Source organism: Cynocephalus volans, chromosome 14 (assembly GCF_027409185.1).
Source record: "Cynocephalus volans isolate mCynVol1 chromosome 14, mCynVol1.pri, whole genome shotgun sequence".
NCBI classification, from domain to species: Eukaryota; Metazoa; Chordata; class Mammalia; order Dermoptera; family Cynocephalidae; genus Cynocephalus; species Cynocephalus volans.
In genome coordinates, this window is record NC_084473.1 from 40,767,081 (window position 1) to 40,784,026 (window position 16,946).

At 44.9% G+C, this 16,946-nt stretch overlaps 2 protein-coding genes across 6 annotated transcripts in view; both read right to left on the reverse strand.

Moving 5' to 3' along the window:
* The window catches only part of THADA (THADA armadillo repeat containing), a 340,163-nt gene that overhangs the window by 27,110 nt on the left and 296,107 nt on the right, over positions 1–16,946 (reverse strand). The gene's annotated exons all lie outside the window — the stretch shown is intronic.
* Positions 15,713–16,910, reverse strand: LOC134363107 (zinc finger Ran-binding domain-containing protein 2-like). The gene has a single exon (XM_063078672.1). It carries the CDS (start codon positions 16,908–16,910, stop codon positions 15,948–15,950), a length of 963 nt encoding a protein of 320 aa, XP_062934742.1. The 3' UTR covers positions 15,713–15,947.

A 16,946-nucleotide genomic window follows, 5' to 3' on the forward strand; every position in this document is an offset into this window, starting at 1 on the left:
GCAAGCTGCACGCAGATGTGGTTTGACTTGCTCATGGCAGAGGTCAATAGGGAGAAAATCGACCTGTAGCCAAATGCGGTCCTGTTTGCCTTGTGGCAACAATTGTGTCCTGAACAGCATTTTACCAAACCTCCAAAAGAAACAGATGGCAAGGTACGCCCAGTGAATCTAAAAGATTTTTTAGCTACTTCCGCGGAGGCAGATAGACTGTTCCATTTCAATTAGGGAGCAGGCCCAGGTGCTCACCTGTGGGGGGTAGACGAGGACCGGAGGCCTCACGTTGAACGAGCAATACATTGGTCAGAGACAAATGTGCAGTGTGTATTGATGTTGGTGGATACAGGTGCAGAATGTAGCCTGATATATGGCAATTTAGAAAAGTTTCTGAGGGTCACAGTTCGTGTTGATGGCTATGGAGGACATATTATTAAAGTCAAGGCTGTGTCATTGCCATTGGGCATAGGACGACTGCCCTCCCCCATATACTGTGTATGTATCTCCAGTAGCTGAATATATCTTGGGTATATATGTACTTTATGGTTTGCACTTGCAAACCACAGTTGGAGAATTTCAGCTGCAGATACAGACAGTAAAGCCTGTGTTACAGGGATATGCTAAACATGACCCACAGGTGTTAACCTAGCCAAGACGTGTAGTCAATGTGAAGCAGTATTGCCTACTAGCAGGATGTGCAGAGATAGGTGCCACTGTATTGGAGTTAGAGAAAGTGGGCATTATTCATCCAGAGCATAGCCCATTCAATGCCCCAGTATGGCCAGTGAAAAAATTTGCTGGCACCTGGAGGATGACTGTGGATTATCGAGAACTGAATAAAGTAGTGCCTCTTGCATGTAGCCATGCCTTCAGTTCAGGCTTTAATGGATCAGCTGACAACTCAGCTAGGAACTTATCATTACGTGTTGGACTTAGCAAATGCTTTTTTTCTCTATTCTGATCTTGGCCGATAGCCAAGATCAATTTGCTTTGACCTCAGGTGTTACCCCAAGGATACCTGCATAGCCCAACCATATGTCATGATTTAGTGGCTGGGAACATGGGCAAGTAGACTAGGCTCAACATGGTTACAATGTTTCATTACATAAATGATGTCTTACTAACCTCTGATTCTCTTGCAGATTTAACTCAGGTGGCCCCAATGCTGTTAGGTCATTTGGAGCGATGTGGGTGGGCCATGAACACAACAAAAGTACAAGGACCTGGGCTGTCAGTCAAATCCTTGGGAGTTGTTTGGTCAGGTAAGATGCGAGTCATCCCAGAAGCTATTATAGACAAAATACAAGCACACCCCCAGCCCTCAACAGTAGCTCAGCTGCGGGCATATTTGGGACTTCCTGGGTATTGGAGGGCTTTTGTACCCCATATGGCTGCTGTATGCACTAACAAAGAAAGGAGCCCCCGAGATTGGACTGAGGAAGTAGAACGGGCTTACCGGGCTACAAAGAGGGCAATACAGCAAGTGCAGGCTTTACAAGTGGCTGATCCCACTAGGCCTTTTGAACTAGATGTGCATATAATGCAAGAAGGGTCAGGATGGGGTTTGTGGCGAAGACAGGACCGATTCTGAACACTTATGGGATTTTGGTCCTAGCTCTGGAAGGGCGCTGAAATGAGTTAGTCTCTGACAGAGAAACTGTTAGCAGCTGTGTATTCTACCCTGATGGTCACTGAGGCTATAACAGGAATTGCGAAGGTCCCAGTGTGGACGACATATCCCATACTGGGTTGGTTGCACGCACAGGCAACCACCCACAAAATAAGTGTAACTCAAATCCCCACTCTGTCCAAATGGGGAGCATATGAAGAACAAAGGAGTACTATATCTACAAGCCCTCTATCAAATGAACTACAAACTGTCTTAGGAGCAGTAGAAGTAGTGGAGACCTTGACACAACCCCTACCCCTGAAGGTAGAGATCACACCATTCCATGAAGGACAGGGACCTACTGCAGAACAAGCATTGTATACAGGTCGCTCCAGCATGGGCCCCTCAGTATCATGGATGGCCATTGCTGTCCAGCCCTTAACAGATACCACATGGTATGAAAATTGCATAAGGCAACATAGTCAATGGGCTGAATTAAGAGCAGTATGGATGATGATTAAAAATGAACCCAGGCCATTGACTATACATACAGACAGTTGGGTAGTATACAAGGTCTTACCCTTTGGATATCTACCTGGAAATACCAACAGTGGATGGTAGGCCACCAATCCCTGTGAGGACAAGCCATGTGACAAGAGCTGTGGGAATTAGGACATGAAAAGGACTAACTCTTTCCCATGTCTCAGGACATTTCCTCTTAGCCAGCCCAGGCAATGATGAAGCTGATGCACTGGCTAAGGTAAGATGGCTGGAAATAGCCCCAGCCACTGATGTAACCCAGTGGTTACACTGATGGATGCAGCATGCTGGTAGCAAAACCATGTGGATGGCAGCTTGAAGATGTGCCCTGCCTATAAAATGGGAAGATGTAGTGAACACCTGTTGTGAGCACCTATGAAAGCCCATACCCCCAACAGGTACCGCATACTAATGGGCAAATAACTAGAGGAAGTGTGTCCCTTACTGGATGGCAGGTGGATTTTGTGGGACTGCTTCCTACATCAGAGAATTCCAGGTATGTTTTCACAGCCATAGATACGGCTACAGGACTTCTATTTGTGTAGCACTGCAAGGCCTCAGTCCAGGTACATACTATAAAGGCATTGAATAGCCATAGAGCCAAACCCTGGTCATAGAAAGTGATAATGGAACCCACTTTACTGGACAAGAAGTACAGAAGTCGGCATCACAACTGTCAATACAATGGAAATTACATGTACCATCTCACCCCCAGGTAGCAGGAATGACTGAATGGTATAGTGGTCTTCTGAAAAGAGGATTAAGGCTATCTGCCAGCCCCCATCTCTGAAGGGGTGAACATGGCATTTATGGTCAATGGTTCAAAACCTAAACGAGAGACCTCGTAAAGGCGGACTATCTCCAGTGGAGGCTCTATTACATAGGGTCGCTGCACCTATTCAATTACAAGTTACTGCTAAGAATGATCTCCTGAAACCAGGATACGGTAAGAATGGAAATATCCTCTTACCAGCCCCAATCTGTTTACAACAAGGACAGACGGTACAGTGGGAATGGCCTTGGAAAACAGAAGTCCCCCATACATGCTGGGTAGGCCTAACTGGACCTTGGGGGAAAGGACTGGAAGAAGACTTGAAAGTCTCACCTTGGGTGATAAGTACATGGCCTCCCCAAGTAAAGATAACATGGCCTGGAATATTATCATTATAGCCAGTTATGAGTTCCCCTATACTGTTATATGTAGAACCTACAGATCCAGTGTTAGCTGATAATGTATGGTTTCACAAACCAGGTAAGATACGTATTCCTACAACCATCCTTTCTCGGGATGGTAAATTGGCATGTATTCTACCAGAGGGGCAACCTCTATTAGTACCAGTAACACTTTTGTCTTTTTGCCCATAGTCTTGTGGCTGCTAACACCATAGTCAACTGGGCACATACATATGTTTGTTGGGACCAATGTGTCTGCTTGCTGGATATGCACCGAGTTTCCCACCAGTGTGGCTGCGGGATTCCTATGGAAAATCATCCCAATGATGAATACTAACTGGACATGGTTTCTTCAGGATTTTCCTCATGACTCTGCATAGACTTCCACTAAATAACATATAGTGAAGGAAGTAAGAGCCTGCCTGAATTCTAGTAAACCTTGGGAAGGGTATAGTGTATAGATGGGTTTTCATGGCTAATAGCTAAAAGGGTAGAGCTATGGGGACAAGCTTCAAGGTGTATTGAATATACAATAGGAACGGAGGTTGTGGGTTGGACTCTCAGTCCCCAATGTCAAGAGATAAGTCATGACACTATCAATAGATCAAGGACTATTGGTGGACTACCAGTACCACAGGCAATATTATGGGCATGTGGAAGCTATGGATGGCCATATCTCCCACGAAATTGGACAGGCAGGTGCACTTGGGGTACTCCTTACCTACTGGCTTCAGTATATACAACATTGGGTTGGTGTCCCTTTAACTGGGACATTGTTAAAGCTAGATACCAAATAAAACATATTGAATAAAACCCACTGGCTTTTTTTTACCCCAAGGAGCTGCTTTAGTGTTTGAATGGCAAATAACTGCATTGGCTGATCATATTGCCAGAGCCCTAAATCAAACTCATCATGCACTGACTCTTTTAGATCATGAGCTGTATCAAATGAGAAAAGTGGTTTTGCCAAATTGAATGGCCCTGGATATGTTAACGACCTCCCACGGAGGGATATATGCCCTCCTTGGAACAGAATGCTGTGTGTGTGTATATATATATATACATATATATATATATATCCCTGCTAATTCATAAAGTTACTCAGGCCTTACAACAATTAACTAGTGAAATTCATAAAGTTCCAAAATTGACAGGGAATGCCCTCCAGGAATGTTGGGCCAGTATGTCCTCTTCACGGAGGTGAGTATTGGCCATACTAGGAGACGGAGCCTGTGTCTTAGTAGCATACTGCTACAGCCTATATTGCTGCTACGGCTTATGGATGCAAAGGTCAGCTATCCTCGCTAAGGGAACATCGTGGAAGACTCCAGATGCGTAGACTGTATGGTGAGGGACCCTCAAGGGGTGGAGTGTGAGGAAAATGGAGACAGATTGGTCAGGCTCCCTCACCTCATAACTGGCTGAATGTGACTCAGCATGTCTGTTGTGAATACGTTATGTAAGAGTGGTATAATTGCACACGTGTGCCCATGTACTTCTTGGCTTTCTGCCACTATTGTGTACTCTGGTATAAAAGACAATGGCTCGGGGCCAAACCCGTGGCTCACTCAGGAGAGTGCAGCGCTGGGAGCGCTGAGGCCGCAGGTTCAGATCCTATATAGGGATGGCCGGTGCACTCACTGGCTCAGCGCGGTGCAGGTGACACCAAGCCAAGGGTTGCGATCCCCTTACCGGCCACAAAAAGAAAAAAATAAAAAATAAAAGGCAATGGCTCTGATCCACTGGCTGGCTGAGCTCGCATCCGAATAAAGCATGTCAACCTTCCCAACAGTACCCATAATCTTTTTCCAATTATCTAGCTCACAACCTGCAACAGGACGGGTGTGAAGGGTCTGTGACCCAGCCCGAGAAGAGGTTAGAGAAATAATAAGACCAGAGTAATCAAATTGAAAACTTTGAGTGTTCACTTGCCTAGGTAAAGAGAGTCCTGGGTGGAGCCAGGGACCAGACACCTCCCCACAACCAGGCACACCGCCAGCAACACAGGGCCTGCTCAGGGCCCTGAGGCATGGACCCAGGGACCGGACCCTCTGCCCACAAACAGGCATACTGCCATTGCCACCACCAACTAGGTAAGGAGCATGCCAAAAACATCACCTCCATGTGCATGGCCCACCACAGCCACCACAATAAGTATAGCTGCCGTGAAAGCAGCTAGACACCGCAAACACCATGCAGATGGTCCACCAGCCACTGGAGTGCATTGACACAAGGAGAGTCACCAGCAGAGACCAAAGAAAAGAGGATGTCCCTCTCCACAAAGCTCATTCTAGAGTGACAGAAGAAGCATCTGCTCTACAATAATATTGGGGGACCCGAACACACCTCTCAGCATTGGATGGATCATCTAGGCAACAAATCAACAGAGTAACCATTACTCTTCCAGAAGGAGAGAAGAAATCAAGGGTAATTAGAGGGGGGAGAGGGGATGGAGAGGAGGATCAGGAAAGACTGGACAAGGGGCATAAAGATTAAGTACGATTTGTAACAATATATATGCAAGTAATATTGATTTGATCAACATGTCAATGCTGAATCCCAAAAATATGTATAATCAATTATGATTCAATAAAAATTAAAAAACCAAAAAGAAACAAAAAACCAAAAAAAGAATCCCAGGACCAGATTCGGGCAGGGCCTTTCCTTAAGTGCTTAAGGCAGCTCAGCTCCCACTTAAAACCTCTGTTATCACTCCTGTGTCCCCTGGAGAGTTGTTTATGAAGGATGGTTTCCCAGCCAGCCTGCCACGCAAGGCATCTTGAACAGGTACTGGCCCAGGCAGGAGTTGCTGAATGAGAAGCCCACAAAGGCTGCAGGTTGAGGTGCTTTTCTGCTTCTTCAAACCCACCCAAGCTGTAACTCAAAACCCGAAAACAACCCGAATCCTTTTCTAAACACAAACCAACTCTTTTGTCAGCTTCCATATATTTTCCTAACTCCATTCCCCATCCCAGACCTAATCCACAGCAGAAACCAATTTTCCTAAACAGAGTAGGTTCTTGGGAGTTTTTCTCCTGAACATCCTCATTTGGAACAGATTAAGGGGGCAGGGTGCGAGAATCTGATTTTTTTCTTTTCTTTTTGAAAAAAATTAACACATTTGAGACTTTAAAGTAGAGCCACTATGTTCTATGCCTGGCTTTTAAAAGAATAGGGGAATTTCATTTTCTGGTATGATGGGACTGGATTGCCTGGGGAGCTCTTGCCAACCCATTCTAATCTAACCTGACCATAAACGTTCCCCACTGGATCACTGAGGGCCCTTGGGCTTCCTGGATGGCTAGGCAGGGGACTCTGACTCAAGGGGAGCTATCTACCTCAAACTCCATGTCCACATTCATCTACAAAACCAAACCATGCTACAGAAACAATATGGCAGCCTGACATGGGCTACTCTAGAATTTAACATGCCCAACTTTGCTGTGATGGAGGTCTCTACCCTTAAAAAGCTTATAGTGTGGGTTTCAGAATGAGACTCATAACCAAGGGACAATATAAGAGCTAAGCAGTGCAGGTTTGACAAAATAAAAGAGGATACAAAGGCCTGAAAGGCTTTATGGAAAAGAAGGGCCTGGGGCTAGGCCTTGTAGGTTGACTAGCACAGAGTAGACACACCAGGTAGAAGGTCAATATACCATATGCACAAAGTTGTAGAGGTGGGAATGGGCAGGGAATCTGTAAAGAGATAACTTTGGACTCTCCTCTTCATTTCCTCATGCTTGGGTCTCTACTAAGTATGGTTACTCCCCCCCTACATTAAAGAGTTATCATTCTAGTAAATTCTAGCTATGGGTAATGCAATTGTAAGGCTTGTGTGCTTGTTTCCTAAAGAAGTTTTTGCATTTTGGGTGATGTGTGTGGTCCTAAGAAATGAAACAGGGATTAGCACCAAACTTACCAAGTAAGTGAAAACTTTTAGATCAAAATTCTTATTATTAATTAATGACTACTTCCTTTTTGTATAAAATTGCCCATGTGAGCTGCTAAAATAAAAAATAACTTGGATACAAGTAGTCTGTTGTTTGTAGGTGGAGTAACACCTGAGAGGGTAGACTCCCAACTGTTTAGGACCAGAGGCTCCACCTAATTCATCTTTGTGTCCCCCAGCTGTTAAGTGTGCGTGCAGCATGCACTTTGCTTTGCAGGAGCTCAGTAATTAGCACCTGTATAAAAACAAGACTACAAATTATAAGAAGGTAAGATCCTATGTAGGAATAGACTTTTTAGCTGAGCATGTGTCCACTTAGCTCAAAACTACTCTTCTGAGCCTCTTTGGCTGAGACATGTGGTACACGTCTAGGTCCTGGCTGGTGAGATAAGATGGAGGTGGTATATGTAATTTCCTGGTTGGCCTTTCCCCTCCCTCCTTCCTGCTCACTGGGTTGTGGGCATGGCAGTAGGAGCTGGAACTGCCATCTTGGCCATGAGATGGACAGTGCATACTGAAAATGGCAGAGCACCAAGAAAGAAGGTGTGGGTCCCTGACGACGTGGACCATCACACCAGTTTGCCAAGTCTTCTGAGTGAGGGAGAAATAGGCTACTGACTAAGGCCACTATTAACTTAGGTCTCTCTGTTTCAGATGCCAAATCTATGTCCTGACCAAAACACAATCTGTTTCATGCTTGAAACCCCAGAAAATACTTCAGAAAGCCATTCAAGACATGCCTCAAACTAAGATCCTTGGTTGCACTCCAGTAACTTCAGTACTTCAGCTGGAGGTATGGGGAGGCAGGAGAGAGGGGAGGTGAGAGGGAGGAGGGGAGAGAGGGAGGGAGGGAGGGAGAGAGAGAAAGACAAGCTGCTGTCAAGGCCAATTCTCTGTCTTTGATTCTTACCTGCTGCTCTTTGCCTTTGCTCTCGTGGCTGGCCTCACAAGAAATTCACTTCTGATAAGCTCAATTACAGAAGCACAGCCAGGACTTCCTGCTCAGTTAGACATTCAGGGGAACATTTCTTACATTGCTCATCGTGATGCATCCATGAACTGGCCAGAGCACATCTCCTAGAATTTCTTTCTCATAACGCTCACATACACACTCCCATCCACCTGGTGCTGTGTACTTTTTACACAAGGAGACGCTCTGAAAGGCATACAGGTTCCCAACACACCATTTTATCTAGGTGTGCACGACCACCCCCCTCGCTACCACGTGCACAGATAAAGATCCTCCCTGAGATGGCCTTCTGCCACCAGAGCCACTTTCCACCTTGTTCTCCTGCCCATGAGGGCTCCTGCCATGTGAAATCTCATGGTCAAAAAAGAGCAGTGAAAACAAGGAAGCCCAGGCTATCACACTCCAGCAAGAATATCTTCCAGGAAATCTGAGAACAAAATTTGGAGGGTTTTGTGGGTAGGATGAGGGCTTTACAGGTCTCTAACCTCACTCTTTACACCTCCTTGGATAAAGCAGGATGCTGAAGAATGAGGAGCTACTATGTGACCTTGGTAGAGTCCTTTCTTGGGCTGTGCCTGACTTGCAGAACTTCTCGGGCAGTAGTTATATTTTGACCGTCTGGGTCTGACAGTCACGTGGGTGTTGGGATGGAGGAAGAAGTCTGCAGGTGAATGAACTCTGTCGGTACAAAAAGTCTGAGGTGTCAGTGCCGGGTGGAATGCTCAGGAAGGGTACTCCTTAAGGAGTCACGTCTGAAGCTGGGGTGGGAGGTGTAGGGGAGTGACATGAAGGGAGGGCCCATTGGTCATCCCTGACAGTGCAGTGACCCTAACTTCTGAAAGTGGCTTAGGTTCAAAAAGGAAGACGACTCGCCATAGTGAGAAGAGAAATCCTGCACTGGGATATGCCCTTGCTGAGGAAAGTGAAGGATCCTGAGAACAGGAAAGCACAAAAGAGGAGAGGTGAGGTCATGAGGAGGAGAGGGATGGACACCAGGCACTGGACTTGCCCTGACTAACAGGGAAGAAAAAAACCCTGCCAGCCACGTCAGCACCAGATGGCCTAAGCCCAGACTGTGGGCTTATCATCACCCACAGGGGTCAGTCACCTTGGGCCCTGGGAGCTTGGCTTTCAGGAGCAGCAAGAGTGGAGGCAAAATGATGCAAAAATGACCCTTATTTCCTCGAAAGGAGCCCACTGTTGACTTTCTGGGGCTTAGTCACTGGGAGGCCATGGAAACAATCCCATTACTCCAGCAACCAGGTCCAGCCAGGGTACTCACTGGCACTCGCAAGCTGCTAGCAGATTTAAGACAGGAGCTTTAATCTGCATCTGCCTCTGCACGTCATGGGAGCCAGCTGCCAGCGACGCACTTACTGAGACACAGGTGAACGTCAGGGGGCCTAGGCTCCCAGGAACAGCAACTGATGGCAAACACAATTTGGTACATGGCAACTGGAGCTCCAATATGACAGCCCAGTGCAGCTGGCAGTAATGGAGGTGGAGGTGGGGACTACGGCCTGCCTTGATGAAGTATCTCTATTTCAAAGGAACAAATGAGAAAACAGATAACTAGGTCCTGCATAACTACCTTCCTTCAACAGGCTTCTCCCCTCATCCTCCATCTGGGCAATGCCAGAGGTTCACTTGGGAGTTATCACTGCAATTCCTAGTTTCTTGTGTTTTCCTCCTCTGGCATCCTACTGACAACACAGTGGAACACAAAGACAGCCATGGGAGAAAGGCCCAGGAGAGACCAAGGCAGTAGACTCTCAGAGCTGACTTCAGGGTGTGGTTTTATTGCTGGGAGATGCCTGGTTTCATAGAACACACTGTTCTTTCCACCCCTGTGTTGCTGGAGTTCCTCCAAGCCCTTTCTTCAAGGCAGTGTTCCATCTCCTCTGCCCTTACCCCACAGCACCCTATCTCGCCCTGCCAGGTTCTCTCCTTCTCAGGAGACTAGATTATTCTCACTGGGCACCCCCACATTTCCATCCTTTCCTCTGAGTAAATCAAGGCTTGGGGAGCAGGAGAGGGAAGTGCTGTACTGGGTGGCTCTCAGGCGATCTGTGTTTCAGACCTCATTTTTCCACTAATTATGTGACACTGGGGAAATCATTTACTTTTCTTGGGCTTCAGGTTCTCATCTATCAATAGATGCTCTAAACCCCTCAAGTCTGGTGTGATTACCTCCCTTCAGGAAGAGAAGTGGAGAACAGGGACACAAACAGCCTTGATGGAGGACAGTCTGCTATCTCTTGCTGCAACTGCCCTCCCTCCCACAACTCTATTTCCTTTCCCCAAGACAAACTATTTATCTCAGCTCTGGGTCCCCAGTCCACTTCCTTAGATTATGATTCTAGTGTCCTCTTTCAAACGTTAACAGTGAGTTTAGAAGTCCTTCAATGTATCCCTTTCTCTTAACTTCTAGGTTCCAAACTAGACGCAGGGTTTGGACTCCTTTCCCTGTCTTAGAGGAGGTGCTGAAAGTGCAAGACCTTTGTCACTACAGGAACCTGAGCTCCAACTCTGGCTCTGATACTTATCTTCCATGGGACTTTGGGCCCATTGCTTCAAATCTCTGAACTTCAGCTTATTCATATTTAAAATGGAGAAAATAAGAAAGTATCTCAGTCTTCTGAGGATTAAATGAGGTAAAATGAAGCAGGAGCATCCAGAAAGTATAAGGAGATTCTCCTTCTCCCACCCTGCTGCCGGCCTGTTCAGATTAGTGAAGAGACTGCCAGATAGGGGCCCCAGTAGGAAGGGGTACCCATTCTCAGAGCTGCTGCCACCTCCCCTAGGACTGGTTCTCCCCTTCCAAATTGGTTCATTTTGCACTGGCCCCAGTCCCCCTGTTGGGCACTTCCCAAGGCCAGCTCCGTGTTAGGTATGTGCGCCCCTATGGATGAAACTCTTGCTCAAGAATGACAAGAAGAGATTGAGTTAGTCCAGGAACTGTCACAGTGCCCAGCCTTAGTAGATGCTCAATTAATGCCTTGTTGAATAATGTCTTTGGGAAAAGGTATGGCCTAAAGTAGCTGATTTAATCTGCTGTAACAAAGATCTACCACCTCAGGGCAATTTCACAACAACACGGAATCCAAACAGCTCCATCTCTGTCCCCCACCCCCAGCTCCACCCCCAACCAGATCAATTGTAAAAACACTAATCTCTTTATTACCCCACAGCCATGGCCCCAGGTTAACCGTGACACACCAAAAGCAAGGAGCCTTTATTGTGTTGAACTACTTTGATTGATACATTCATCCATTCATTCATTCAACTGATCATCCAACAGTGAGTTTTTTTTTTTTTTCCCCTTTGGGTTTCTAGCACTAAGGGAACCATTGACCTTGGTGTTATCAGCATCACACTCTAGCAACAGTGATTTTTATTGAGCATCTATTATGTGCCAGATTCTCGGAATATGGCAGTGAACAAAACAACCTAAAATCTTACTCTCTGGTGGAGGGAGACAAATAAAAAACTGCAGAAATTAAACCAGCAGGGTGAAGAGGCAGCAAATGATTACTGCAGTGTGGGTATAGTATTACTGCAGTATAGATGGTCAAGGAAGACCCTCTGTGGAAATTGCTCTGAAGATGGGATTGAAATCATCCATGCAGGACTAGGAAAGAATATTCCAAGCAGAGGGGGCAGCTAGTGCAAAGTCCTTGAGGCTGGAATGAGCTTGGTGAGATAGAGAACCCCAAGAAGACTGGAGGGTCTGGAGCAGGGAAAGAGACAGAGAGAGGGTGTAGCAGGGGTAAGATCGGGTAGGGCTTTGTATGTTATTTTAAGAGTTTGGGTTTTATTTGGAGTAAGACAGGAAGCCAAGGGAGGATTCTGAGCAAGAGAGCAACATCATCTGTTTGACCCAGTAAGAAGAGCCCTTTAATCATTAGCCACATGAACAACGGATTGCAGGCGGAGAAGAGCAGAGGCAGAAAGACCAGGGTGGAGGTTTTTGTGGGAGCCCAGGGGAGAGATGATGATGACTTGGACTAGCATATGAAAGAAGCTTGGCAGACAGGGACTTACTTATTAAACAGTAAGAGAAAAATCTGTAGGCTATCTAGGTAGGGTGAGAAAAGGAGTCAGAAAACAATTTAGAATTTTTAAATGGGCACAGAAAAATGATGGAAGTAAATAAGTTTAACTTGTCTGAAGAGAAATTTACGTCAGACTTGGAGTCAGGTAGGAGGGTACATTCTAGTGCAGTGGTTTTTAACTTTTTTTGGTTACTCTTCTTTAGAAAAAGGCAGTTGGTACATACATAACACTGAGTCTGGGGCCAGGCTCTGGCACCACAGAACAGAAAGATTTCTCTGAAGAGAGGGTAGATCAGGAAGGAATCTATAGGAAGGCAGAGAGGTAGGGACTTGAACTTCCAGGGTCTGACCCTGTGAAGTGGCAGGATCTGAAAAAAGCACAGGGCCTCCTACTGGGCCTGAGGCTGGGGGTAGCCTTAGAGGTTCTGGGGGTGGAAACATCTGTGACTCAGCACTGTGAAATGTCACAGTGACCCAGGACTCCCTATCTCTCCTCCCACGCCTCTCTCCCTGCTTGCTCAAGGCTTGGAGCTCTTATCCTTGCTGCAGATGTCAATCCCCTACTCTAAGTCCTAGAAACACCGTTTCTTCTGTTCCCCTTTGTTGGCTCTGTGACTAGGATAGAGTGCAGAGGTTGGGGCTAAGTGGGTCCTGCTGTAAGTTCATCCTTGCAAAGGCTGAGAGAGCTTCAGGGGCTGCCCAGAGAACATTGTTCACAGGCTGCGAGTTTCATGCTTTTAGTTGACCTTTTTCCCGTGAAGCTCATGCAAGAGGACAGCAGGAAAATCCAAAAAGCAAAAAAGGTGAATAGCAAATCTACACTTAGGAGGGCTGTCTAAGCAGGGAGCTATTTTCTCCAGGCCTTCTAGAATCATTAACTGATTCACATCACAAATCTATACCTAAAGCCAAATGTGTGCAAAACGATATGCTAGGGTGATATCTGGACAGCTGGAACTGATAACTAGCCCTGTTAAAGAGCGTTGGAGCTCCCAGGATAGCTGTGCTGTGCTCTGGAGAGGGCAGGACAGAGCCCGGATGGTTCTTTCTGTTCCCACAGAAGATAAAAGTCCCCTTTTGCCCTCTCAATTTCCATTGCCAATCTGTCCAAGGCCTAAGGAATACTTTGTCCCAGATCACGATGACTTATGACCTCTGAGTGCCTTTCCCAATTCCCAGTAGTTTCACTTCCTGGAATGCCACAACCTAACTTTCACATCAGTGCCAGAGGCATGTCTAGGTATTTCTCCTGGATAACTCATAGGTCTGAAGCCTTGAAATCATCTCACACTTTCCCTTCACTCCCACCTTCCACAAGCAGTCCCTAAATCCTGTTGAGTCACACAAACTAATCCTCCCCTTTCCATCCCATCACCACTGAAGGCAGCTGATGGGGAATGTTGCTCCCAGCTCCCAGATGGCCTCCCTGACCCATGAATACCCTCACTCACCCGCAGCCCTGACCCATTTCACATACTGCTGCCAGAGACAGCCCCATAAACACATTTCTAGTAACATTACCATCCTATTTGAAACCCTCTCCTGTCCCATCATCTCCAGAAACAGGTCACTGGCTTGGCATTCAACATCATCCCAAGACATCCAAGTCACCCCAGGGTGCCTCTGCCTTTCTAGGTGTATCTCCTGCTCCTCTCCATTGCCTGGCCCCAGCCCACCATGTTCTGACCACACAAGTCCACTCAATGCAGCCCAATCAGCTCCCAAGTTTCCCCCAACTCCAGGTTTTGGCTCCGGCTTTTCTTTCTGTGTTGGACGTTCTGTTCACATCTGGGTCCATTTTATCTCTTCTTTTGGGACAGCTCCGACCCAAGACCCTTCCTAGACGCCACAGTCAGAAGGCTCCTTGTACTTCCCCATGTTTCCCAGCAGGCTGTTAGTAGATGATGTGCAAGCAAAGCTCCTTCTATCTACATCCAGCCTCATTTATAGTGTGAGATCTCAAAGGCACAGAGTTCTCCTGTTGTATTTCTTTCTTTGGAGGAAAAGGAAAATCAATTTTAATGTTTTCATTATAAATTGGACTTCTCAAAGAAGACATTAAATATTAACATAATTTAATGATATTGTTTTACTGTGGCATTTATTAAACCACTGATTTGGGGACAAAATAAATAGCATGGATTTTTAAGGTAGAGAAAACCATCGGCAGCGTATTCTACAAAACTCTTGTATGCTGCAGGAAAGTGAAAAGTTACCGTCAGCTGCTTCATATCCTTGGGAGATGTTAAAACAAGACAATATGGTTCTGACTAAAGCAAAAAATGAGGAGGTGATTCTCACTCCTCAGCTACTTTTCAGTCTAAAGCAGAAAGATTTGTATTTTATGCTTAAGAAAATCAAGCTATATTACGGAGGTTCTAAATATCACTAATCAGGTAAAACAGAGAGCTCACAGGGAAGTGCTGCTCAGTGAGCGAATGCCACCACACAGTCATGTTATGTTGCTGAGATCTTCGAATTTGAGGAATCTGGCTTGAATGTGATATCCTGGATGCAAAAATTTCCTCAAAATCAGAGAAAAGAACGGAAGCAAGATGTTTTAATATAATTTAGGGGAAAGTTGCACTTTGGGGGCTGAATTATTTATTGATAAATCAATTAGATAGTCTCAATATTTACAGTGTTGGTCTTTTCTAGTTATAAAATTGGATTTTTAAAAAACATTTTATTTGGAAATAATTTTAAACATATAGAAAAGACACAAGTACAGCAACTCTATATCTATGTTTAACATTTATAAGTACAGTTTCATATTTTTCTGAACCATTTGAGAGTAAGTTACAGATGTTGTGTCTCTTTACTCCTTAATTTTACTCCTAAGTGTGTATTTCCTAAGAACAAAAATATTCTCTTATAAAATCACAGTAATCAAATTCAGGAAATCTAATATTGTTTTTAATCTATTCAACAGTCCAATGTTTTTAGTTGTCCTAATAACTTCCTATAGGACTTTTCTCTCCTCTGGTATGGGATATGTTCCAATTAAACTCCGTTTACTTGTTATAGAATTCTTGTCTTTTTCACACCTCAAATCTGTTTTTTTTAGCTCAAGATAAGGAATACAAAAATAGGTAAGTAGCATTTTATATTTTTTATTACTTCAGAGGCCTCACACAGGGGTTTTAGATGCAGAAGGCATTCAATATATAACTTGATTTGCATTTCTTGAGAAAAAACTCAAACTAGAAGGAGAAAGAACATGGTAATATATTTTTACTATAAATGAACCTGGAAAAATTCTGAAAGAAATCAAAGTAGTAGGGCAAAGACTACAGATCAAAGATTAAAAGGGAAGAATTCCACCTATGAATTCACTATGAAATTAGTGTTTCTATCTTTTTTTTTTTTTATGGCTTAAAATGCTATTTAATTTCACAAATAAACACAGCTGTATTGTTCTGAAAAGCAATGAAAGGCATGCACCTCTACTAGCAGATTTAGCACTTCTGACCAAGTAAGACACCAACTTCTTAAAAAATATGCTTCATGCACTGTACTGAATTTTTTTTTTAAAGATGTAAATTTTAATACATTATTTCTTTTTTGAACTTGAACGGGAATCAGAATGGACGATCCAGAAGATGACCTGTGGCGCCTGGGTAAAGTAGTGGTGTTCCGTAGGGGTTGACCCTGGGCTCAGGGTTGTTTAGTGTTTTCACCAATCACCTGGCTTTCGGGTGACCGTGATCTTGTTCGTCTTTTTTTGCGATCACCAGATGAAGAAGATCTAGAACGACTTCTCTTTCTGTTCCTCTCAGGAGAAGATGATGAACTTGAATAAGATCTTTTTCTTGGGGAAGAAGAGCCCCTGTGGGACCTGGAGCTGGATCTTGATTTCGACCCACGAGATCTCGAACGTTCTCTGGAACTGGAACGAGATCTTGACTGCGAACTGGAAGAACTTCTTGAACGGGACCTGGACCTAGACCTTGAACTTGAGGGGGAGGATGAGCGTGATGAAGATCGTGAATGTGAAGATTGAGACTTTGAACGACTTCGTCTATTAGATTTCTTTTTATTACTATCTTCTTCTTCACTGGCATCAAGATTATATTTTGAAAGATCAGCATCAACTTCATCCTCATCCTCATCTAACTTATATTTAGAAAGATCTTCATCCTCATCCTCTTCTTCTCCCTCTGATTCTTTATCTTCAACTTCCTTTAATATAGATGCAGGACCAACTGCCTTCCCTCTGTATTTTTTCTTTTTACGTCCAAACTCATCATATTCACCATCAGATTCTTCTCTTTCTATATATTCAACATTTTCTCTTTCATTAAAACCACCACCATATCCTGTTCTTTCTTCTAATTTAGCATACTTTGGAGTATTACACATGTTACACTCTGATCTTCTGGCCCAATTCACATTACTGCAAGTTTTACACTGCCAGTCATTTGCACTGAATAGACCTCGGCTCTTTTCTGCAAGTGTCTTTCCTATTTCAGTGCCACCAGCTTTCATCATCTTGGCCTCAGTTGTTTTCTCCCGACCACATCGATTACAGCTGGTTCTTCTAGCAAAGTTTACATTTCCACATTTTTTATCAGGGCAAATCCAGTCTCCGTCACTGACTCGGAAATTCTTCGTCGACATGTTGGACGACACCACCACAGCCACCTGCAGCGACGT

Coding starts and splice junctions, on each gene's coding strand:
- LOC134363107 (XM_063078672.1), bottom strand. CDS start 16,910: ATGTCGACGAAGAATTTCCGAGTCAGTGACGGAGACTGGATTTGCCCT.